The sequence below is a fragment of the Schistocerca nitens genome, chromosome 8 (genome assembly GCF_023898315.1).
Source record: "Schistocerca nitens isolate TAMUIC-IGC-003100 chromosome 8, iqSchNite1.1, whole genome shotgun sequence".
Classification (NCBI taxonomy): domain Eukaryota; kingdom Metazoa; phylum Arthropoda; class Insecta; order Orthoptera; family Acrididae; genus Schistocerca; species Schistocerca nitens.
In genome coordinates, this window is record NC_064621.1 from 288003638 (window position 1) to 288030973 (window position 27336).

Below are 27336 nucleotides of genomic sequence, written 5' to 3' on the forward strand. Positions count from 1 at the left end.
TCAAGAAGCCTCTACAAAGTAGGAGGTTGGTCTTATACTCAAGGTTGTCATGTACATATGGAACATTGTTCTTCAAAATGCAGTATCATATTCATAATTATGAAAGATTTACTAGTTATATATGAACAGTTTTTGAGGTTAAATTTTAAACTAGCTTTAAGTAAGGCACCATGGTTTGAAATATGTATTAGCACGAGTGGTGGCCTGGCAGAAAGATCTCAAGTCTATTGCTCAACAATATTACATATGAATAGAGAAAGTTGTGCAAAATTGTTGGCTACATGTTGCACACATTTTTAGTCAAGAAATTTAGTTTTCATTAGTTTTTTTTTTTTTCTTTTATAACTGTGTAGTTCTTACAGTTTTATTTATTCCTTATTACAAATTTGGACTACAAAATAAAAATGGTCAAGAATGACAGTAGAAAAAGAACTATGCTCAACAAATAAATGTCTGGGGTTTACACTTATCACAGTTGAGCAATTTAAGTAGTAATGGTCTTTAAACTAGTAACAGTCTATATAGTTACTTTAGCTCTTTCTACTGAATTGTTGCTAAATATATTTCTAGTATAAAAGATAGTATAAAACAAATAACTTTTTGCAGTGCGATGTACATTCACAATCACTCACTGGCTTATTAGTAAGAGCCCATAATACCCCGTAACAATAACCACCACATAGAGTCTGAAATAATCACACAAAATAAGATCACAGGTGCACCACAAGAAACACCACCTATGAGGACCACACATAGAAATATGTATCCTGCCAAACAGGAAGGTACTGTGCAAGAGGTCTGCACAAGATGCCTGTCAGGGGAACTGTCTCTGACATTGCATGCAGGAAAGATTGTATACGATCCCGGCTGTGAGCCTCATAAAAAGGTGAGCGTAATATGTACAGGATGAGAGCAAAGGCACGGCGTGACACCTCCATGCGCTGCTGTCTTGTAAGTTTGTGCACTGTCTTCCTGTATGCACACAAGCTGAAAAAAAAAAAAAAAAAAAAAAAAAAAATATATATATATATATATATATATATATATATTTTATAAGAGATGTACAAATCTACAACAAATATTTGGTGTCGAAATGTAACTATCTTTTACATGTTTGATTCACCACCTTTCCTCTTGTGCAAATAGTTCTGCCAGCAGTTGCATAGATCAGAATAATGTATCTTTCACCATTTGATTTTCGAAAATTTTACCATAATATTTCTTGTATGAGCTTTAGGAAATCTGTTACACTTGTTGCATTGTGATGTGAAAAGTGTGCAAGAAGACAAATTCTTTAATTTGACCCTCTAATCAATCAGTCCACCTTCCTTATGGTGATAATGAATTAACTGCACTAACAAGACAACAGTTTACAGATTAAAATCCCTATGTGCTTCTAGCTGCCCATGAGAACAAACAGTGTGAGGAGGTGGTGAAATGAATACTGAGACTGATGCTATCTATGTGACTAAATCTAATTTGGTAACTCAGATGGTTGATTTTATTAAAACTTATACGAGTATCAACAATAGGTAGCATTGTCTTACCTGACAACATCAACAAGCAGTGAAATGAGCCATGGTTTCCAGGATTTGGGCCCATGGCGCCACATTGCGTAAAGGTGCAACAGAGGCTTAACAATATACACAACCTGTTCAAAAAGGAGAAACAATGAATGCGTAATATTGGTAAAACCAGTAATAGCTGAACAAGAAACTCCATTACATTCATGTGCAATTAGATAACTTATTAGTATCATGTCAGGGGCTTATTTTGGGAATTTATATAGTGTGTAGGAGCACCACACACAAAGGTATATAAATGGCTACGAGCCACACAAATTATTTAGAAAGAGTAGCACTTTATTCAACACTATATTCAATTAGTCTGTAGCTAAGTCTCAAGAAATATCAATGAAACAAGATATTTCTGCAGTGACTCTTTACTGATAGTACATAATGATGGTGAGGCGCTCTTGTGCTACAACCTGTCACTTACCAAAAGAAAAGAAGTACGTGGTAACAAAGGGCTAAAATATTAGGAATGCACTCAAATTGTCAACAAATCTGCATGAAGGGATTATGTAGATCTAAGGGGATACATGTTATGGGTTAAACTAGTTTCCTACAGTAATAAATCAGTAAACATTGAAGCATCTGCCAGTATGAAGTCTCATTATCTTACAGAGGGTGCTATAATATGAATTAGATGTTTAATATCTGTGCAGGATCCACACTGGTCAGCACAAACATTGGCTTAAATGAAAGTTACTCATGTCCCACCCATCACTGGCATCTAATCTTACCAACACTTTAAAAACACACATAATTTGTGACACAGTTGACCTACATTGTTCACACATTTTTTGGCATAAAATGTTGCTGATTTATATTTGTAAATTTCCTGTTGCATACTGTTCCATAGCCCATACTGTTAAATGAAAAAAAAACTGACTATAATGACTTGCATTTTTATCTAGAATACAACATTATACTCAGTTCTTACCTCCGCTATTACTGTCTCCTTCTTCAGAACTTCTCTAATACTGTGGCTATTCTGTTCATATACCCCATTCTCTGGCACTGATTTAAGTGGCTTCCAGTCTCTCAAATGAATTGGAGGAGCTGCAAGTTAAATTATAATTAATCACTTTTTCAATATTTTACAATTTTATTAATTAAAAACACAAATAGTAAATATGCACATCAACAAATGTATTGCATCACCTCAGTATGTCATGCTGGTATGTTGCTATTGTGACTGTTACTGCACCAATCGGAAGGTACCAATATTTTTACTTACTTTAACCTAAATTGTTACAGTTCAAGCTTGATCTGCTCACTTACAAAGAAAATCCATTCTTCTTGTTTAAATTTGCACAGAAAGATCAATAATTTTCTCCCTGATCTCTGGAAGACATTGAGAAAATTTTTCTCCACTGAACGCACTGCATGAGCATATAATCTTTTCGTCTTAGTGCTTTCCAGTGTTGATAAGCAGTATTCTCTGCCTCTGTGTAGTTATGCAAGCTGTCAAGAGGAGTTTAATCAGTTTCATAATTTCACTCAGAACAATGTCTACATTGTTTCCAAGATAAAATTTAGCAGCTCAGTTCATTTCCAATATTCATGAATATCAGATGTGCAGTACACTTTAAGTTCAGTTTCAAACTTTTCTTTGTCAATCACAGGATATGCTTCAGCTGTCAGTATTATTTCTCATGTATGATGTTCACTCTTAAAATTTGGGAGCATTTCTTGTTGGACAATTTAGAAGCTGGTACATGTTTAGTAGAAGAACATCTGTCCATTATATCAACACATACGTACACTTCCTTAGGTTTGATCATGAAAGTCTTTGCATGATTCTCATAATATTTTGAGTTCCTTAATTCTAAAATAATAGTTCTGAATACTGTTATATATTCATTAGCTTTAAACACAGTAATTTCTTGACATTGTATCTGGTTGCAAATCATTTTAAAATGAGGCATCATCTTATGAACAAGCTCTAAACAAAACTTGAAATTACTATCATTCAGGTAGTTTAAAATTCCTATTACTTCTGCAATGGTTTGATCTGCATTTCACATCACTAAATTCCAGTAAGCCTGTTTTTTAAAGGTTGCAAATTTTCATGAAATTGTCTTACGGTTCGCACTTTGAAGTTGCGCCTTCTAGAAGATGCAATATTGCAGTACCTGTGTTATTATGATTACGATGCAAAGTTCCTTTGGACGTACATGGTGGATGTGGAATGCTTATATCTTAATGCTTTTTGGGAATGGACACTCGTTATGATGATCTTGGAAAGAATATTGCAACAGCCAGAACTTTCAGAAAAAAATATTCTACTGTTTCATTAATCTCTCATTAATAAATTAAGTAGTTGTGCATAACAGTGAATGAAATGTGCATTACTATACGTTACTCTGGTTTTTGCTCTAACTCCTGCCTTTTTGCCTTGTCAGTTTTTTTTACCATTTCCTTGAAGAATTATCTCCTATTATTGTAAAACACGTTTTGATATGCCATTGCAGTTTGATTTTCTGGAATAATGAATCCTCAAAAATGTTCAAATATTTCTCCATTCAATATGGTATACCTGTATAGTATAGAACAAGAACTATGTGTGTGTTCCATAACATCTTTTGTGTCATCAGCCATGAGAGCTACAAAGGGAGCTTTTCCTTAATTTTTGCCCTTATCTCTATGTACCAGACAGTCAAGTATCTCATTTAGAATCATCTTAGAAACAACTTTGCACCTTGCATTTGTTTCTAAGTAATTCTTCAACTATGAATATGATTGTGATGCACAAATTACTAATAAGTTTTACTCTAAATACTGCTAGATTTATTGAAGTGTCTTTTCATCTTGTCCATGTAAGGGTGTATCTACAAAAGAAAATTTGGTCTACTATTTTGGACAAAATTTCATGTTTCTTTTTGAACTTTACATTATTCTCATTGAAGGTCAGTATGTAGCACTAAGTTTCTCCTTAATACTAGCAGTTCCTAAGGCTAGGCACAAATTGAGACGCGTACAGCACTTGTGGCGCGACACAGCGCAGCGTGCATTTTTGTAACTTCAGAAGTTCAAATGGGACCGCGCAAATCGCGACGCGACACGACACGACTGGGACATGACACGCGCCTGCGCCAGGTCGCGCGGCGTTGTGGTTGTGGCACAGTTTATCGCGCCGCGCGTCGCGTGCGTGTCTCGCTAGTACTGTGGGAAATTTGAGGCGGGGAGCGGAAAAGTAGCCCGGCCATATGCTCACATCGCGACGGAACATATGAACAGCGGTAGTATTGCCCAAACGATAAATTTTGCCTTACTGTATAATAAATTTTATTGCCTTTGGGTAGTGTTTCGTATTTCGCCATTTAAACGCTCCAGCTTTCTTTGTTAGTACATTAAACTTTTCTGTTATTTCCGTATAGTTTTTTCTTTTTTCTTCTGTCAAAAAAAGGCATACTTCAATAACTGGTGAGCCATTGACCGCTGGAATTGTATCATATGCCTCCGCGATTTTTTCAGTTCGCAAGAAGGGACAGAGGGTAGTGAATAATGAAGCACGGAATATTATAAAATCATGTGATTAAGAAGCAAGGCAGGAAAGTAAAACAAGGTTATCTTCTCGCTGCCTTGTATGCTGGCGTATCTGTACAATCTGTTACAAAAATTTAGAAAGGGACGATCTCCACAGCTGTGATCCCTTTGTGCTCCTGGTAAAAAGCGTCCAAGATCTGAAGTACCGTATAGAAGTCTCACTGTGATTACTTGGATGTGGATGTAATAATGTAATACGACACACTGTAGTACATGCATGTGAACATCATCACATTTGCGCTGCAAGCTAGAAACAGTCGAAAAGCAGTCACAAATAACAATGTTTTAATTGGTTCGCTGCGATGAGAAAAAGCATTTCAATTGTTCCATACACATTATCAGAATTAATAAACAAATTATACAACAGGCTACACAAATGAAGAAAATGGTCGGTATTATTACAAAAGTAGGAATATCATAAAAGAGTGTCATGATTAGATATATTTAATTTGTTGAAATGTACTGCTGACAAAGGCAGATCTACTTTCATGACAATGTTTTTCGAACTGCAACTCACAAGGCACACATTGCTAGCTTGTGCATTCCTGCCGCACGCATTATCTTCCTCGGCTGACAATACACTGACCATTGTGTTGTGCGACAGATCAATTGTTTATTTTTCTCAATAACAACTATTTTATTCGCGATCACACATTGTCAGTTTGGCAAGCCATAGTATCTGTATTAACCAGTATCTGGCATGTGCCTATCATTCCACCTGAAGGAACGCTCGTTATTATTTTAATACTGCTGAGGTCAAAAGAAGGAATAAAATCCTCTGGTAAGTTTCCATTCCAGTCGCTCAGTGTTAAAAATACGATGGGTTACGTGGATCCCACCAAAATTCCAACAGAATTGGCAATCTATATTTGTGCGAATTGTTAACTTTTCTCATTCGAAGAAGCATCACCGTTTCTGAGTAACGGCCACATTTCTCTTGGTGACTGGTTTAATTGTACTTCCTTTGTCAAAACACAGTGTAATTAGCACGAACTCATCTCACAGCAGCTATTGCAAAAAAATTCTGAAACAGAGTACCTTATTAAACAAGTAACTGGCAATCACAGAGCTCAATAGCTTACGAAAAACCTCAGTGTCGGTTTGCAGTAGCATAAAAGAAGAAATTTCATATTTATTTTCATACTAGGAAGCTCTTGTTTCGCTAACTATCGACAGCTGGAGTGAAATAAATAAAAAGGGAAGTGTAAGTATTGATATATCGCCATATATAAGAAAGTTCCGTGTGTTTAAGAATTGGCAAAACACTCTCCTCCTTGTGTGCTTATCATCCGCCAAACTTTCGTTTCGATGTCTCGAGCGGTTTAGGAAACATGAGAGATGTTGTGAGTATTTCATTCTCTCAGGCGTGAGATCGGAAGTGAGCACGCTACATGGGATCCATTTTCTCGAGATCGGAGGCAGATAGAGACCACCTCCCAAGTCTAAACAAAAATTCAACATGTTAGCTAAATTTCATATGCAGCATCATATGGTGTAATATGCACCAAACGCAAAATTTTCGTTGCAAACTTTTTGAGTTTTGCGTAGTGTCTTACTAAAATGTGTATATCACAATAAGAATGGCCATTAGCGATATGATATGCACTTCGCCACATAACGCTATAAGTAAGGCAAAAATCAAATATTTTCAGTGAATAGTTTCTGTAAAATTGTTTGAGAAAGATAACAGATTGCGCACGCTTCAGTTCTGTCAGCGCAGAGCGTCGCCAGTCAGCGCGTTCGAAGTATGGTGTACGCGTCGCAATATGCGCTGGACCCGCGCGACTCTTGCGGCACATGCGTGTCACGCTGTAGTGTCGTGTCACGTCACACGTGCTATACGCGTCTCAATTTGCTCCTAGCCTAAAAGTGGCAGTGAAACTACAACCTGCTTCTTTGACTTATCATTATTTTCAGTTTTTTCTTTCATTTTGTTTATATGTCTAAAACCACGTTTTGTCCACATTACATAACCTCCAAACAAAAAGGTTTTTTTTTTTTTTTTTTCCCCCCCCATCACAGCTGCAAAGCAATCTTTTACATTTGTACCACTCAGAATTACCTGTAAAGTTATGAATATATATTTTTATTGTTGCCAATGCCTGGTTGTGATATGAGAATATCAGGTGTCGAACGACCTCTTTTCGTAACCAACTTTCTCACGCAAAGGCAGCTGTGAGAACATTAGCTGTCTAAATTCACTTACAGGTATAGAACTTATCTCCTGGGGGTGCAAGGCAATTGTTCAGGTTCTATGTAAAATAAAAAAATGAATCAAATAGAATAGCTGGAAGCAGGACAATAGTTCTAATTCTACACTTCATATCTTTCAAGAAAATGGTACATGGTTAAGTGCAACACACATAGAGTAACAAGTTGCCTACCATCAACATGTTAGGGTTGGTCCTGTAGAAGAGTGCACCTTCACCTGTGTGTCCACGTGCATGACAGTCAAACACCACATTGCTGTAACTGTGATACACGAAGTTTCTATCGCTAAGTCGCATGTGAAGGTCGAGAAACTTACAGCTTCTGCATCTGGTTCATGGCATCGGAGGTGGATGCGTACCCTCCTGCACGTTTTCCAGGGGACATTTCTGCCAGAGCGAAGGCCGGATGGCGGGATACAACATGAAGCTTGACGTCCCCTCTGTCACTTTGGGGGAGAGGAATGTTCTGTCATAACCACAAGCGCCGGTACGAAGGTGAAGAACACAAGAGCAGAGAAGGCTGTAAGATGACATCAGCCAATAGTTCGCTGACTAGGATCACACTACAACAAGAGCAGTCTCTGCAAGAAGAAAATATAAGCACCGCTCCTGCCAGCCTCAGCCGCAACGTACTCGACTGGCACTAGGAGAGCATTATGATAAGTTATTAGTGATCCATATCCGTTGCTTGTATGGACATTGTTGTTGTTGTGGTCTTCAGTCCTGAGACTGGTTTGATGCAGCTCTCCTTGCTACCCTATCCTGTGCGAGCTGCTTCATCTCCCAGTACTTACTGCATCCTACATCCTTTTGAATCTGCTTAGTGCATTCATCTCTTGGCCTCCCTCTACGATTTTTACCCTCCATGCTGCAGTATGGACATAGTATATAGAGAAAGAAACTGACTGTTTGCCTGTCGCCATCGCTTGCGACGCGTCCTTGTAATACAAAGTTAAGTATTGTCTACTTTATTGTAATGAAAACTATTGATGTGATTTGCTTGACTTTTTGTATAGCATTCCAAGAACGCAGCATCCTTTAAGCGCCTTATATGAGATGAATGGGCAGGAACCCACAACAGCGATAGATCAAATCCAGAGTAATGTCCTTAGGAAGCAAATGAAGTCCAAGATGAACATGAGCCACCACATGAAGCCAAGGTGGTGAAGGGTTCACACCAATTAGAAATGTGGCAGGTAGCATGAAGTTAAGCTGCCAGAGCAGTACCCAAAAGTGAACTCTTGACGGTAACACAGAAGAAGGGCATGTCCCATACTGTCTCTCAAGGGAGTTATCAAAAAAGAGGGCATAGGATGGGTGCCAGGGCATGGCAGATGAACAGTATACGTAACCCCTGTAAAGGACACCACACCGGTATGACAATGGTAGTTTGGCAGCTTCTAGAGACTCTCAACCAGGCTAGTGTAAAAGGCACCAGTGTCCAAATGGATTCCACAATGGTGGATTGTGTTAAGACAATCCCAGATGGAAGGATGTGCAGAGGAGTACACGAAACATCCATAATCTATTTTCAAACAGACAAGGGATTGGCACAAACAGAGGAGGATGGTCTTTTACGCTCCCCAGGAAGAACTACTTAGGACACATAGGACATTGAGAGACCACATACAGTGTGCAACCAGGTAAGACATGGGAGGACCAAGGAAGTTTCCTATCAAGGATGAACCCCAGGAATTTCGCAGTTTCAGCAGATTGAAAAGCACCAGGCCCAAGGCGTAAAGATGGTGGAAGAAACCCATTGCGCTGCCACAAATTCATGCAAATAGTTTTGTCAGTGGAAAAGCGAAATCCATTGTTGATGCTCCCACCCAAGAGCAAAGATAATCGAGACTTTGCTGAAGGAGCTGCTTAACAAGACAAGTTCGTGGAGGACTGCAATAGATACAAAGTTGTCGATGAAAAGAGAGCTGGAGATGCCCAGCAGGAGACAGTTCATAACAGGATGAATGACTATACGAAAGATGACGACACTCAAGACAGAGCCTTGAGGCATCCTGTTCTCCTGGATAAAGGTGTCCAACAAGCCCGAATCAACAAATACCTCGAAAACTCAGCCTTAAAAATTCTTGAAGGAAATGGGGCACGCAGTCTCTGAAGCCCCATACACATAGAGTACGGAGGATACCAGTCCTCCAGCAGGTGTCATAGGCTTTCTGCAATCAAAAAATCATGGCCGCAGTCTGGTATTTCCGCAGAAAATCGTTCCAAGACATGGGTTGACAAAGTGATGACATGGTCAACTGCAGAATGGCATAATCGAAATCCACATTATGCAGTGGTTAGTAGGAAGCGAAACTTGAGCCACCATACCACCTGGCCATAAATCACACGTTCCATCACCTTGCAAACACTGTTGGTGAGAGAAATGTGGTGGTAGTTAGAAGGAAGGTGTATATCCTGGCAGGGCTTAGGTACGGGTAGGACAATGGCTTCGTACCAGCATCAGGGAAACGTGCCATCTTCCCAACTGCAACTGTTTGTTTTGTTTTAAGGTGCAAAAACAACTAGGGTCATACGCGCCCATGTCAAAACTGTGAAACTGAAGACAAAGAGAGGAGTTAAAAATGACTATACATCAATCTCAATCGACAGAAGATAAGATAGTTAAAAACAGGGACGTGGAGAAAGGGCTACAATATACACTACAGAGAAATGGAAGTCCAGAACTAAAAATTAAATGGCCTTCGCCATATTGTGATGACAGATAAAAAGTATAACAAAGTCAACAGCCCATGTGTCGTTCGCTAAAACAGCCGATAACTCAGACAGTAAACCTAAATGGGAATGTAAACTGTTTTTTCCTTAAAAGGGGGGGATGGGCGGAGGGGGGCATTCCGTCAGGAAATGACGAACAGTTAAAAGTTGGGCGCAATGTGCACAAAGTGGTGGGGGAGCATCACTTAAATGACGATGGCTAAAAAGGCAGTGCCCAATAAACAACCTAGTTAAAATGACTTTCTTGCGGAGAGAGGGCTGAGAGGAGGTCGTCCAAGCCACTGGGAGAGGCTTAATAAACCAAAGCTTATTCTCATGAAGGGAAGGCCAGTGGCAATGCTAAAGTGACACCAACTCCTGACAGATGACAACACAGAGATCATCGGAGCAAATGTAAGAACTAGTGGGCTGAGGTAGGAGGACTGCACCAGCCTAGTTTCCTGTCAGACCGACATGACTAGGAAACCACATAAACATCACAGTGGCATCATCAAGAGTGAGCAAGTGACAATTTTCCGTTGCACTAAAGAATGGATGGTGTACAGTGCAGAGAGGCTTTGAAGGGTGCTGAGAGAGTATGAGCCGATGACACAATTGAAAAGCCTGTGTTGCCGGATGTACCATACTTCGTGGCCTGATACATGGCAAAGAGCTCTGCTGTAAATACTGAGCAGTGGGGCGGAAGCCAATACTGAGAATCGTCTGTGCCAATGACAAAGGCACACCCGACACCACGGTCAATCTGAGAGTCATCAGTGTACACAAAGGTACTATCGTGAAGTTGCCTGCAAAGGTCGTGAAATTGAAGGAGATAGAGTGAGGCTGGAGTAGTGTCCTTAGGAAGCGAATGAAGGCCAAGGTGAAGACGGATCGCCACATGAAGCCAAGGTGGGGAAGTATAATACTCACCAGGAAAGTTGGAGGAAGCGTGAAGTTGGTAACAAAGAAGAGAAACACACCATATACTGGTGATCAAAGGAGTCATCAAAGAAAAAGGCATAGGATGGGCGGCCACGCATGACAGACAAATGGCATGCATACCTGCTGAGGAGAAAGTCACGGTGGCAGTTTCTGCATACAGACTCTCAACCGGGCTAGTGTAAAAGGTGCCAGTGGCCAAGTGGATGCCACGATGGTGGACAGTATTGAAATGGCGAAGAGCGACAGACTTGTAGATGCATAAACAAAGCACCCATAGTCTAGTTTCGAATGGGCAACAGGACCAGTGTAAATGGGGGAGGGTAGTTTGATCTGCATCCCAAGGAGTACCATTTAGGACATTGAAGGACTGCATACAGTGGGCTGCCACATATGACACAGGGGAGGACCAAGGGAGTTTCGTATCGAGCAGGAGCCCCAGGAATTTTGTAGTTTCAATGAACAGAAGAGCAACAAGCCCAAGATATAAAGATGGTGGGAGAAACCAATTGTGCCACTAGAAATTAACGCAAACGGTTTTGTCACTGGAAAAATGCAAGCCATTATCGATGCTCCAGGAGTAAAGATGATCAACATATCACTGAAGACACCACTCAATGAGACATATCTGTGGAAAAGTGCAATAGAGGGCAAAATCATCCACATAAAAGGCAGCCAGAGATGCCTGACGGGAGACAGATCATTATAGGGTTAATGGCAATACCAAAGAGGACGATGCTCAGGACAGCCCTGAGGCACACTGTTTTCCTGGGTAAAGGTGTCCAATAAGGCACAACCCACACGTACCTCGAAAACTCAATCTTTTAAAGTTCCTCAAGGAACCAAGGCCGGCAGCCATGGAAGCCACATGTGTAGAGTGTACGGAGGACACCAGTCCTCCAGCAGGTGTGTCAGGTTTTCCTCCAAATCGAAAAACATGGCAACAGTCTGGGATTTCCACAGAAAACCATTCATGAGATGGGTGGACAAAGCGATGAGATGGTCAACTGCAGAACAGCGCACTCTAAATCCACGCTGTGCAGTGGGTATGAAATTGCAAGACTCGAGCCACCATACAAGCTGGGCATGAATCATACATTCCATCACCTTGAAAACACAGCTGGTGAGGAATATGGGGCAGTAGCTAGATGGAAGATGTTAGTCCTTACAACGCTTAGGTATGGGTACGACAGTGGCTTCACACCAGCGTCTGGAAACATGCCGTCTGCCCAGATGTGGTTGTATGTATTAAGCAGGAAATGCTTGCCCACAGGAGAACAGTGTTGCAACATCTGAATGTGAACAGCGTCTGCTCCTGGGGCAGAGGATCAGAAAGAAGTGAGAGCATGATCTAGATCCCTCCACAGTAAAGGCGGCATTGTGGCACTCACGATTCTGAGAAGAGAAGGGTATCACCAGAGCCTCCTCCACTCGTTTCCGATGGAGGAAGGCAGGGTGATAGTGAGAAGAGCTCAAAATTTCCACAAAACGGCAGCCCAAGGTGTTGGAGATAGCAATAGGGCACATAATGACATTGTCTGCTACTGTCAGGCTAGAAATTGGGGAATGGATCTTGGTCCGAGAGAGCTATCGCAGGTTGTCGCAAACGATGGAAGAGAGAGTGGAACAGTTAAAAGAACTAGTGAATGAAATCCAGTTAGCTCTTTTGCTATCCTGAAGAGCACAACGACACTGTGCATGCTCCTGTTTATAAAGAATGCAGTTTGCCATTGTAGGATGAAGGTTAAAAATGCAGAGAGCACATCTCCACGTGCGAAATTTGTCACAGCATGCCTCAGTCCACCAAGGGACGGGGACACAGCATGGTAAAGAGGAAGTGCAAGGAATGGAACATTCTGAGGTGGTAAGGATAACATTTGTAAGCTATTCCATCTGGTCATCACAACTGGGGAAATCTCGCTAGTCGGTCACCAGGAAGAAGTAAAGCCTCCAGTTGGCCTTAGTAAGCCGCCATTTGGGTGTGCACGCAGGTAGGGCAGGAGCCAGCAAACAGACAGCATATGGGACATAGTCGCTCCAGTAGGTGTCAGAAAGAACGGATCCCTCAGGACGATGGGCAAGCTGGGCAGTGCAGAAGGATAGGTCCAAATGGGAATAAGTGTGTGAGGAGTCTGAAAGGAACATGGGTGCTCCTGTGTTAAGACAGAAGAGATTAAGGTGATTAAGAAGGTCAGCCAAGAGGGCACCTCTCTGACAGGCTCTGCAAGAACCCCTAAGGGGATTGTGTACATTAAAACCACATAGCAGCAGAAATGGGTGAAGTAGCTGCGCAATAAGCTGGGAGAAGTCTGCCCTGGTGACACTGAATGATGGAGGGACATAAACGGTACAAAGGGAAAAAGTCAAGTGAGGAAGGAAAAGGCAAACTGCAACACCTTGAAGATGGGTAGTCAGGAAGATAGGTTGACTATGAACACTATCCCTTATGAGCAACACGACTCCCCCATGAGATGGAATGCCAACCTTGGGCAGAAGGTCAAAATGAACCGGGAAGAAATGCGAAAGCTCAAAGCGGTCATGACAACGTAATTTTGTTTCCTGAAGGCAGAGTACAAGTGCACACTGTGATTCTACAAGCAACTGTAAATCCTCTTTGTGGGACCAAAAGCTACAAACTTTTCATTGGAGGAGTCTTGATGAGGAAAAAATGAAGGGGTGTCACGTCAGCGGCTGCTGATTGCCAGCCTACAAAGACTCGCTTCTACATGTTTGTGAGGCACGAGGATCCTGCTCCACGAGGTCTACAGAAGCATCAGCTTTCGTCTGCTGTCGGCCTGCAGAGGCCGCCACAGAAAAATGGTTGGTACTGCCCACCAGAGACATGGAGGCTGGCGGGGCGAGGGTATCACATGGCAACACCATTGAAGAGGATCTTTGTGTCGGCGAAAAAGATCATTTGCCTTTGTTGGACTGCTTCGAGCCTTTCTGGTTAGCAGAGGAAGACTCAGGTGTTGGTTGGCTGGAGGGACATAGTAAGTCTTCACAGGAGTATTCTGTCTGTCCTTTCCAGCCTGCTGGTCATGTAGCTGAGTTTGATGGCTTGTTGCACAGCTGCATGAGGGGACGGAGATGTTATCATGACTCTGGGCGATTTTACAACCTCAGAGCTGAATCTGAGGTTGCATGTCTGTATGGCCATATCCTTCATGGAGCAAGAGGTAGCAATAACAGTACTTTAGGTGCCAGATGGTAGAACGCAGGGTTTCTGACTAGCCAACAACTTGTGAGCAACCGGGTAAGGCACTTTTTCCTTGCAACCGGGTAAGGCACTTTTTCCTTCATCTGAATCTCCTGGGCAGCCTGCTCATCGAGATACACTGGAAATTGTGGGAGCAGGTGGCATGGTCGCCACTGCAGTTGATGGAGTGCAGAGAAGGAGGTGTACAATCACACTCATGATCATCCCTGCTACAGGCTGAACATTTGGCTGGGTGTCAACAGGACTCTCGAGTATGAACGTAATGATGACACTGATAGCAGCGCATAGAGTTCGGAATATACAGTCTAATTGTGGTAACTTCATAACGTGCTTTGATCTTTGGTGGAAGAACCACTCTATCAGAAGTGAGGAGAGTGCATGTAGGCACTAAGGAGGCATTAACTTTTTTCATCACTTGGCTGACGGCAATGACACCCTGATTAAAGAGGTACGTTTGGATTTCTGTCTCTGTCAGACCATCGAGCAGCCTAGTGTAAATAGCACCTAGGGAAGAATTCATCATTCAATCAGCCTCAACACAGAAGAGCTGTGGAGGAGCGAAGCTGCAAGCAGGTGTTGTGCTTGAGAATCAGAAGTAGTCTCCAAAAGCAAAGTACCATTGTGTAAATGACAGCAAGATTTGACAGCAACTGCATCAACAGCTTTCTGAATAATAAATGGATTTACCATTGCAAAGGACTGACTGGCTTCAGTACAGGAAACGACAAGGAACCTTGGTGCAGATGAGAGAGTCTTTACCTGTTGACCCATGGCTGGGTATTGTGTGTTACCCAGTCATTTGTTACGAGTTAGATGTGTGGGCCGGCCTTCAGGAGTGCACAGGGAGGAAGAAGAAGGAACCTCAGATGCCAAAGCAAAGAAAGGATGGGGGTAAGGTGAACAAAGAAAGAAAAAAAGGATGAAAACAGGATAAAAAACAGTGGTGAGACTGTACTTATGTCAGCCGCTGAAAATGTGGAACACATTCCAAAAAACACCCCAGACATGTTCCCCAAGGGAGGGAGAAAAGAATAGCAAGAGAACAGACATGCAGCACAGAAGGGAAAGGATGCTGCAAAGGCTGGGGCCCCATGGTAGCAAAGCACAAACACACCAAAGAGCTGCAGGTCCCCTGGGGATAATTGTGATTGTACATATGAACAAAGAAGTGCTTGCCTGCAAGAGAAAGATGCTGCAAAATCTGAATGTGAAAACTGTCTGGCCCTGGGGCAGAAGATCGGTATGAAGTGACAGCATGGTCTAGCTCCCTCATAGTAAAGGCATCATTGTGGCATTCATGATTCGGGAAGGAGAAGGGTATCACCCGAGCCCCCCTCCACTCGTTTCTGAGGGAGGAAGGCTCAAAATCTCCAAAACAAAATGTAGCCCAAGGTGTTGAAGATAGCTATAGGGTCCACAAATACACCATCTACCATGGTCAGGCTGAAAAATCGGGGAATGGACCCGGGTCCTAGAGAGCCAATGGAGGTTGCCACACATGACAAAAGAGAGAGTGAAACTGTTAATAGATCCAGTAAATGAAATCCAACTAGCTTCTTTGCTATGCCAACGATTGCGGCAGACACTGGGCACACAACTGCTTATAACAAATATGGTTCCCCATTGTAGGATGACAGTTAAAAACATGGTGAGCATGTATCCACATGCACTTTGTGTCGTGGCATGCCTCAGTCCACCAGGGGACCAGAAAACAGCAGGGTAAAGATGAGGTGCGAGGCATGGAACATTCTGTGGTGGTAAGGATAATGTCTTTAAGGAACTCTACCTGGTCACCACAACTTGGGAAATGGTGTTCATCGAAGATCGCCAGGGAAGAGTAAAGCCTCCTATCAGCCTTAGAAAGCTGCCAATTGGGTTTACAAGCAGGTGGGGTAGGAGTCAACAAACGGATAGCACAAGGGAAATTGTCGCTCAAGTACATGTCAGAGAGAACGGACCACTTGAGGTAATGGGCAAGCTGAGCAGTGCAAAATGAGTGAAGTGTGGGTGGAGCCTGAATGGAATGTGGGTGCTCCAGTGTTAAGACAGATGAGGTTGAGTTGATTGAGAAGGTCAGTCAAAAGGGAACCTGTCGGTCATGTTCTCAAAGCGTCCCAAAGGGGTTGGTGGGCATTAAAAGTCAGCGAGCAACAAAATGGATTGCAGGAGCTGACCATTAAGCTGAGGTAAGTCTGCCCTGGTGACAGTGATGATGGAGAGATGTAGATGACACAAAGAGAAAAGGTGAAATGTGGAAGGAAAATCCAGACTGCAAGAGCTTGCAGCTGGGTGTTCAATGACATGGTTTGGCCACAGATGTCATCGTGGAAGAGCATATGACTCCCCCACAAAAGTGAATGCTGTTCTCAAGGGGAAGGTCAGAGCAGACCAGAAGGAGATGTGGGAGATCAAAGCAATCACGAGCACACAATTTTGTTTCTTGGAGGCAGAAAACAACTGGACGCTGCAATTACAAGAGCAGCCATAATTCCTCCTTGTTAGATCTCATGCTGCGAACATTCCACTGGGGAAGAGTCATCATGGGAAAGGGGAGGAGGGAACAAACTGAGGTAGTCACCTCGGTGGCTACCAACTGCCAGCCTTCGAAGAGTCACTGCTATATGGTGAAAAGACTGGAGGATCTTCCATGAAACCTACAGAAGCGTCGGCATTCTCCTCAAGTGAGCCTGTGGATTCCAGGGCAGAAAAATGGTCAGCGGTGCAAGCCAGTAAAACAGAGGTCAGCTGAGTGAGGGTATCATGTGGTGACACTGTTGAAGAGGTGTCCGAAGCAAGGAAGGTAAAGACCTGTGACTGCTGGCTCCGCACACAATGTCAACAACTGGCACAAGTAAAGACGTCGTCACGGGGTTAGCGGCAGCGTACACACCACTATAGATACGGATTACCCTGGCGGTGCTGCCCTTGCCACCAGAGTGAGCAACCGTATAAGGGCACCATCTACCAACACTCTGATTGGCCGGACCTGCGGATTTAAGTGAGCTCCCTGAGCCCGTTTAACCAGTTCAATCTTCGCCGATGACTGTGTACTACCCTGCTGCTGGATTCACGATGACCGAACTGTACTGTGGCCTCCCTGGCTGGAAACTTGCGACGCTTCGGTATCGACTGGTTGGCAGTGGTTTGGACTTGTATTCTCTACTAATCACTCTGATTTCTCCTTGGCGCTACAGCCAGCGAAGTGTTGTGTAATCGGACTTAAGTTTTGTTTTGAGTGACAGAAGGTCAAATAAATTTGGTTATCACGGAATATTTGTTGTGTTACAGTGCAGACATAACAGTTGGCCCTCATTTTTAAAGAATATAACGCCAGATCAAATTCTGTGCTTAGTTTTAGGTATGTAATTGATCTGCTAATTTATTTTGACTATTACCAGTTAGTATCTTTTGTTAGAGGGTGAAGTCAGTAATGATTTTGTAACTTAAATTCTATTGTTGACTTATAAACAAATATAAATTCTGTACTAATTATAAACATTTGGAGGAACCACTAATAGTATTCTTAAAAGATATATTTGACTATTTGAAAACATGTTAGCAAAGCCAGCCATTAATTAATTCCAAAGTAATTAACAGTTTTATCAAAAGTATTGTTTGTGTAACTATATATGTTAATTTCATGATTTAAACAAATAATTCGTCCTAACTGTTGTAGTAGAAGAAACTGTTAAAAAGAACCAATTTTTTGATGTATTCAGTTAACTTAATGAATTAAGTTTTAATTGAACATTGAACAATGTGAAGTTTTAGTACCTATTATTGTGAGGATATATAAGGAACCAATTTTTGGTCCTGAGACAGTCCGTCCATGACCAAGTTTCAGATGAGAAACCTTTATTGGTTAGAACAACAATGATGCTTCAACTTAACTGTGAAATAAGTGTTACACAATTAGTCCATGTGTTAAAACAATTACAGTGTGTGTTCCATACAAACCTGATTATTCTGAAAGAACTGTGAATGATGTGCTTATGTTTTTTACTGCTTACAGATATTCAACAGTAAACTATTGTAGCAGTACGTGGATGTTCGCCTCCAAACTATTAATGAGGCTTATTGAAAGTTAAACAATAGTGCACTGGCCATATTAAATGTGTATATGGGGGGGGTTAGGAAAAGTGAAAATAAACAAATGTGAAACAACTGTGCTCCTGTCGGCTACATCATTTACAGTAGACCGTACTGCACTTCCACCCCCTACTTTTTTTCAGCCAGTACGTCGACACCGAGGACAACAGAAGAAGAAAAAAAGTAGGCGGACCATCACAGACCCTTTGTCTTTGTTTGATATCTTAGCGCCTTTACGGTTGGCAGACGAAGACTCAGACATTTATTGGCTGGAGGGATGTAAAAAAAATTTCGCAGGAGTATCCTTTTTATCCTTTCTGGCCTGCCGGTTGTGTAGTAGGTGATTTCTTCACCACCAGGGGTGAAGATTTGGTGGCTTGTTGCTCAGCTGTAGGAGGAGGTGGGGATGCTATTGTGACACTGAGCGATTTCACAACTGCACTACTGAATTGGAGGTTGCAAGTTTGCGTGACCATGTTTTGATGGAGCGAGGTGTAGCAAGAACAGCACTACATGTGCTGAATGGTAAAACGCAGGGCTTTCAACTTGCTTGTGACAGGGTATGGTACTTTTTCTTTCAACCCAATCTCTTGGACGGCCCACTTACCGAGATATACAGGGAATTCACAGAATAAGGGGCCGTCGTCACCATTACAACTGATACAGCAGGGAGAAAGAGGCGGGAAATAGACCTCATGATCACCTTTACCACAAGTAACACATCTGGTCGTGTTTCGACAGAACATGCGAGTACAGTTGTAACGTTGACACAGCAAGCAACAAATCAGGTTTGGAATGTACAATCTGACTGTGATGACTTCACAGCATGCGTTAATCTTCAATGGAAGCACTACTCAATCAAATATGAGAAAAAGAGAGAATGTAGGCACTAAGTTTGAATCAACCTCTTTCAGTACCCAATGGACTGCAGTGGTGCCCTGACCAGAGAGATAAGTTTGGATTTCTCTCTCGGTCAGACCATCAAGCAGCCAAGTGTAACTAACACCACGTGAAGAATTCAGCGTACAATGCACTTTGACACAAACAGGATAGTCATGGAGGAGCAAAGCTGTAAGCAACTGTTGGGCTTGAAAATCATAACTGGTCTCCAAAAGCAGAGTCCCCTCAATAACAAACGGATTGACTGTAGCAAAGGTCTGACCTTCCTCAGCACGTGATACCATGAGGAACTGAGGAGCAGCTGGGAGAATCTTTGAATCTTTAGCCTCATTACATTTAATGTAGACTGACATGGTGATTGGCTCCTCGTGAAAAAATCCTCCACGACTGGTAGCATCTCCAATGGCGCACTCCTTCCAACTGGGGTCACCCTCAGATGGGGGCTCACCTGCCTTAGGTGATTGTTCGCACCCCAGATCACACCTCCCGAACTTCAGCCAAGAGGAAACAATTGGCAATTTATGAAGGTTATAGCACAGGCAATCATCCCTCTCTGTGCCTGGCATATACCAGGGGGTATGTGTGAACCCTAACTGTCAACCCGGAGCTGCAAATTCAGGAGCACACAGGAAGGAAGAGGAAATAAAGAAAAACTGCAAAAGCCAAAGTGGAGGAAGGGGAGGAGATGGAGAATGAAGAAAGAAAGAAAGAAAGAAAGAAAAAATAGATGAGGGAGTGTCCCGATGCCGGGGGATTGAAACTTCAGAATGGATTCCCAAAACTATCAAGACATGTTTCCCACCTGGAAGGGGTAACAGAACAGCAGGAGGATAACATACAACACGGAAAGGGGCCCTGTGGAAGCAAAGCACAAACTCATCAAAGAGTACTAAGCCCCTTGGGGGGGGGGGGGGGGCAAAGATCGTCAGCATTTTGGTGACAATTTAATCTTAGAGGATGATAACCCGCATGATTGTTATGCTGTTCTTGTGAACACATTTTTTCAGCATGCTGGGATGACCAAAATGGATTGACCTGCATGTTCTCCCGTGTGAGATCGATTGAAATGAGCTATTTTTGGATGTCGAAAATAACCATGTACTTTGCATGACTTACAGAGAATCAGTGAGTGGGACAATTTGGACCAGAGTTGGCTTTATGATCTTATCAATGGAATGCCATGATGGATTCAAACATGCATTTGAGCAAGGGGATGTTCCACCATGTGCTCAGAGCCAGTTTTTGTTTTACGTGCCATGAATTTTGAAATAAAGAGGGTGATGCAAAACTTTTGTTGATCAACGCTTTTTACTACATGAAAACTTTTGTAAATTAATTTCTTAGTAATAACATATATTGTAACTGATAACAGACGAAATACAGTAACAGCTGAAAACATATAAAACGATCTGCAGCAATGGCCACAGGATGTGTGTCAGTCTGTCCTTGTGTTTGATATTTGGTTCTTTGCCATGGTTGGTTTGAAGAGGAATTATAAACCACAAAATGTGAAAAAGAGTGATTTAACAGTTTATCAGGCCCAAGGACTTACCTTGAACTATTAAAGGTAAATATACATGGTTGTTGTTGTGGTTTTCAGTCCTGAGACTGGTTTGATGCAGCTCTCCATGCTAATCTATCCTGTGCAAGCTCCTTCATCCCCCAGTACCTACTGCAACCTACATCCTTCTGAATATGCTTAGAGTATTCATCTCTTGGTCTCCCTCTACGGTTTTTACCCTCCACACTGCCCTCCAATGCTAAATTGGTGATCCCTTGATGCCTCAGGACATGTCCTACCAACCGATCCCTTCTTCTAGTTAAGTTGTGCCACAAACTTCTCTTTTCCCCAATCCTATTCAATACCTCCTCATTAGTTACGTGATCTACCCACTTAATCTTCAACATTCTTCTGTAGCACCACATTTCGAAAGCTTCTATTCTCTTCTTGTCCAAACTATTTATTGTCCATGTTTCACTTCCATACATGGCTAAACTCCATACAAATACTTTCAGAAATGACTTCCTGACACTTAAATCTATACTCGATGTTAACAAATTTCTCTTCTTCAGAAACGCTTTCCTTGCCATTGCCAGTCTACATTTTATATCCTCTCTACTTCGACCATCATCAGTTATTTTACTCCCTAAATAGCAAAACTCCTTTACTACTTTAAGTGTCTCATTTCCTAATCTAATTCCCTCAGCATCACCCGACAATTCGACTACATTCCATTATCCTCGTTTTACTTTTGTTGATGTTCATCTTATATCCTCCTTTCAAGACACTGTCCATTCCGTTCTACTGCTCTTCCAAGTCCTTTGCTGTCTTTGACAGAATTACAATGTCATCAGCGAACCTCAAAGTTTTAATTTCTTCTCCCTGGATTTTAATACCTACCCCAAATTTTTCTTTTGTTTCCTTTACTGCTTGCTCAATATACAGAATGAATAACATAGTGGAGAGGCCACAACCCTGTCTCACTCCTTTCCCAACCACTGCTTCCCTTTCATGCCCCTCGACTCTTATAACTGCCATCTGGTTTCTGTACAAATTGTAAATAGCCTTTCGCTCCCTGTATTTTACCCCTGCCACCTTGAGAATTTGAAAGAGTTTTCCAGTCAACATTGTCAAAAGCTTTCTCTAAGTCTACAAATGCTACAAACGTAGGTTTGCCTTTCCTTAATCTTTCTTCTAAGATGAGTCATAAGGTCAGTATTGCCTCAAGTGTTCCAACATTTCTACGGAATCCAAACTGATCTTCCCCGAGGTCGGCTTCTACCAGTTTTCCCATTTGTCTGTAAAGAATTCGCGTTAGTATTTTGCAGCTGTGACTTATTAAACTGATAGTTCGGTAATTTTCACATCTGTCAACACCTGCTTTCTTTGGGATTGAAATTATTATATTCTTCTTGAAGTCTGAGGGTATTTCGCCTGTCTCGTACATCTTGCTTACCAGATGGTAGAGTTTTGTCAGGACTGGCTCTCCCAAGGCCGTCAGTAGTTCTAATGGAATGTTGTCTACTCCCGGGGCCTTGTTTCGACTCAGGTCTTCCAGTGCTCTGTCAAACTCTTCGCGCAGTATCATATCTCCCATTTCATCTTCATCTACATCCTCTTCCATTTCCATAATATTGTCCTCAAGTACATCGCCCTTGTATAGACCCTCTATATACTCCTTCCACCTTTCTTCTTTCCCCTCTTTGCTTAGAACTGGGTTTCCATCTGAGCTCTTGATATTCATACAAGTCGTTCTCTTTTCTCCAAAGGTCTCTTTAATTTTCCTGTACGCTGTATCTATCTTACCCCTAGTGATATGTGCCTCTACATCCTTACATTTGTCCTCTAGCCATCCCTGCTTCGCCATTTTGCACTTCCTGTCGATCTCATTTTTGAGACGTTTGTATTCCTTTTTGCCTGCTTCATTTACTGCATTTTTGTATTTTCTCCTTTTATCAATTAAATTCAGTATCTCTTCTGTTACCCAAGGATTTCTACTAGCCCTCGTCTTTTTACCTACTTGATCCTCTGCTGCCTTCACTATTTCATTCCTCAAAGCTACCCATTCTTCTTCTACTGTATTTCTTTCCCCCATTCCTGTCAATTGTTCCCTTATGCTGTCCCTGAAACTCTGTACAACCTCTGGCTCTTTCAGTTTATCCAGGTCCCATCTCCTTAAATTCACACCTTTTTGCAGTTTTTTCAGTTTTAATCTACAGTTCATAACCAATAGATTGTGGTCAGAGTCCACATCTGCCCCTGGAAATGTCTTACAATTTAAAACCTTGTTCCTAAATCTCTGTCTTACCATTATATAATCTATCTGGTACCTTCTAGTATCTCCAGGATTCATCCATATACACAACTTTCTTTTATGATTGTTGAACCAAGTGTTAGCTATGATTAAGTTATGCTCTGTGCAAAATTCTACCAGACGGCTTCCTCTTTCATTTCTTAGCCCCAATCCATATTCACCTACTATGTTTCCTTCTCTCCCTTTTCCTACTACCGAATTCCAGTCACCCATGACTATTAAATTTTCGTCTCCCTTCACTACCTGAATAATTTCTTTTATCTCATCATACATTTCTTCAATTTCTTCGTCATCTGCAGAGCTAGTTGGCATATAAACCTGTACTACTGTAGTAGGCATGGGCTTCGTGTCTATCTTGGCCACTATAATACGTTCACTATGCTGTTTGTAGTAGCTTACCCGCACTCCTATTTTTTTATTCATTATTAAACCTACTCCTGCATTACCCCTCTTTGATTTTGTATTTATAACCCTGTATTCACCTGACCAGAAGTCTTGTTTCTCCTGCCACCGAACTTCACTAATTCCCACTATATCTAACTTTAACCTATCCATTTCCCTTTTTAAATGTTCTAACCTACCTGCCCGATTAAGGGATCCGACATTCCACGCTCCGATCTGTAGAATGCCAGTTTTATTTCTCCTGATAACGACGTCCTCTTGAGTAGTCCCCGTCCGGAGATCCAAATGGGGGACTATTTTACCTCCGGAATATTTTACTCAAGAGGACGCCATCATCATTTAAGCATACAGTAAAGCTGCATGCCCTCGGGAAAAATTATGGCTGTAGTTTCTCCTTGCTTTCAGCCGTTCGCAGTACCACAACAGCAAGGCCATTTTGGTTAGTGTTACAAGGCCAGATCAGTCAATCATCCAGGCTGTTGCCCCTGCAACTACTGAAAAGGCTGCTGCCCCTCTTCAGGAACCACACATTTGTCTGGCCTCTCAACAGATACCCCTCCGTTGTGGTTGCACCTACGGTACGGCTATCTGTATCGCTGAGGCACGCAAGCCTCCCCACCAACGGCAAGGTCATGGTTCATATACATAGTTTGTTGTAATGTAATCTACTCCAAAGAATGCATGCAGTGGATCTTAAATTTTGCAAGTGCACTGAACCATAAGCACCTAAAAACATTATTAATTTTTGGCATTCAGAATCCATTGCTTAATGATTATCAGTATTTTGGTGGTATTTGACAAACCGCAATTTGTTCTTGATTTACTTTAATTCAATTGTATAGGAAATAACTGCCACATTCTCACTAACATTGTATTCACCAAACTACCCGAAGATACAGAAGCTGGAACTAATTGGGTGCACTGCTTTTCAATCATGCAAAGTGAATTTAATAAATACAATGTCATTAAAAAACTCAGTTGCAGTTAAGTGCATGTAGGAAAAGTTTCAATGTAACTTAAGTACTAACAAAAGAACTAAATGTATCAGGATTCTATTTTTTAAATTATATCTGTCATTGAATGCGTGTGAAAAGACACCACAACAACATACAGATACAGAACACACTGAACACTGTATTGTTGAATTTGCAATTTAATAAAAGCTTACCGCCCTGAACCTTCCTGATAAGCCTCCCTGACCTTTTCAGAGCAAAAGACATTGACTCCAGTTTCCACTTTTCTTCTTTCCTAATTTTCTCCTCTTCAATGGTTTTACGTCTTACAGGAGGAACTGGTGGATTTTGTATCACATGTTCTTTATAATTAAAGAGGAGATGCAGTTTAGCAGCACATCTGTAATGTATTCAGCACTGAATTAGAATTTACAAAATGTCTGTATGGGTAAAATGCAAGGATCCTCAAGTCTTTTATGGTAGTTGCACATGAAAACACTCTCTCTCAGCTTTCAGTAAAGTTTATGTAAATCTGAAAGGAATCAGTTCCCCTTCCAAAGAACACAACAGACATCAGTATCAATAAGAAACTGTTAGTAAAACAATTCAATATCTGAGAAGAATAAATTTTTGGTTATGATGGAGATGTCGGTGATTGTTGTCTATTGTCTGACACAATCACATAACTTCAACAATAAATTATTGGTTTCAACCAACGCCATCCATCTTCAGATAAGAAGAGGAAGCAATGTAAGTGTACTGCTTTCTTTTATGATCTGAAGATGCTTGAAAAGTAATTTACTGCAGGAAACATTTGAGACTGCACCAGCACCAGCCAATAAAACACTTTCATCATCACCGTAATCATCTATTGCATTAATGCCCAGAGCACAAAAACCAAGAGACATAATCACATTACAAAAGGAGAAAAAACAGCACTCCTTCCAAAAATTACAAAACACCATATTTTAAAAAAAAATCCAATTAAAAAAGGAGGTCGGTCAATCACAACATAGGAGATGTCCACTGCAGATGGTAGTCCATCATTGCTGTCCTTCAGCTTGATCTTCCACTGCTGATGGCCCCAATTCTTTCAGAATTGTGAATAGTCTATCCTTTCTTTGCATCCTTGGATGTTCCCATGGCTGAGAATGGAGGACTCGGTATGGGACTTACTTATCAGCTCGAAGGGCATGGCCAATTCACTGTAGCCTCTTGTGCTGTAACATTCTGCCACTGTAAGAGTCAGAAAAACTTGCACCATGGCGTACCAATCAACTCTGACACCATACGAGTATCAGAGACACAGCACACAGGAAATATAAACGGCACCCAAACTCTGACAATCATCTCGCCTACAAACAACTACACAACTGAGTTAGCCAGTCACTGAGAAATGCAAGATTTAGGTACGCCCACCCATTAACTGAGGACCTTCACAGGCCTTCTGTCTTGTGGAAAAATCCACAAGAGCTAGGAATAGGAAATTCTCAATCTGCATCTGAACCTCTTGTTTCAGTCGAGAATCTAAACGAGTATTTCACCATGCCTACATCTCTACTTGACCAACACACAAGGATGCAAACCTTCGAATCCCTTGAAGTACCTGTGGTTGGTACAACCAAAAATTTTTTCTGCAGCCAGTAAGCCTTAACACAGTCATGAAGTCAATTGTGCGAATTCATTCTGCAGCTGCAGGACTCGACAATATTACATGATCAATTTCCTCATCGACCCATTACTATCGATAATTACATTTTTTAAACCATTCCGGCCTGGAAAAAGGGACACATTAAACCTCTAACCAAACACTAATCTGCCAAGAACATTCTGATTACAGGCTGATCTGTATTCTACCAGCATTATCTAATGTTGTAGAATACATAGTTCATTATCTGCTTGAGCAATAAATAAATAAATAAATAATAAATGTGTGACTTTCAAAACAGCTGGTACATGTCCTCTTTCATTCTTCATTCCCATTTATCTTCTGCTTCCATGATACTGCAGAGGAGCCCATAGATCTTTCGAAGTCCCTTACCTCTCAAAGGCACAGGTTGCTTCTTCAGTTGTTGCTGATGATGTCACTGTTTCACAAACACACAAAAGTACTGGCTACACTAGTGTCATGTAAGCTGAATCTTATTCTTGTGATATCAGATGTAACTTGAATAAATTGTTCACACTAAAGAACATGCAATTGGTGTTTATTATTTGTTGATGCACTTCTTTCATCACTTTATTTATTAGTCAGCATGGAACCCAGGTTTTGAATTCCTGAACTCATTCGCAGATATGCTCACTGATAATAACGGAAGGAAGGAGAGCTGAATGGCATGGTACACTAAGATATTTGGTTTTATCCTTATTCGTCACCAGTCCAATTTTCTTTGCACTATGGACATATCGGGAAGTATCTGTGCATACTTGCTTCACAGTGTCACCAAGAACCATGACATCGTTGGCAAATTCCAGGACTGTGTGTGCTCCCAACATCTCCATTTCTCTGATCTGACCTGATCAGTGTCACAGCTTACTTTTCCAATGCCAAGTAGAACAGTATTGGTGCCAATGGATCTCTCTGTCTCAATCCATTTTGGATACTGAATGACGGTCATATTTGTTTGTCAAACCTTACCAAACAAGTTTATTGAGAGTAGCAAGCGGCAATTAACTGGATATGTTTTGATGCAATATGAAATTCCTCTAATATTTTACACAACATGGAGTGGTCAATACTGTTACAAGTTTGTTGAAAAACAATGAAGATAAGATGTAATTTTTGATCGAACTCGCAAAACTTCTCTATCAGCTGCCACAATGTAAATATGTGGTCAAGAATTGACCATCCATGGACAAAGTCTCATTGATAGTGGCCTACAATTTCTTCAGCCTATGGCTTCATGCTGTTTAGTAGCAGTGTTGTAAAGACCACTTAAAACGAAAATAAAAAGCACCCATATCCACTAAAAGTGCAAT

General features: G+C 41.5%; 1 protein-coding gene across 1 annotated transcript in view; it reads right to left on the reverse strand.

The window, feature by feature from the left end:
- Nucleotides 1-367: 367 nt before the first annotated feature.
- LOC126198618 (peroxisomal membrane protein PEX16) overlaps nt 368-27336 on the reverse strand; it is a 50377-nt gene continuing 23408 nt past the window's right edge. The window contains exons 3-6 of the mRNA XM_049935073.1: nt 24573-24757; nt 2506-2624; nt 1548-1651; nt 368-987 (exon numbers count right to left, since the gene is read on the reverse strand). Coding sequence (XP_049791030.1) covers nt 738-987; nt 1548-1651; nt 2506-2624; nt 24573-24757 — 658 coding nt within the window. The 3' untranslated portion in view covers nt 368-737. The remainder of the gene's footprint in view (nt 988-1547; nt 1652-2505; nt 2625-24572; nt 24758-27336) is intronic.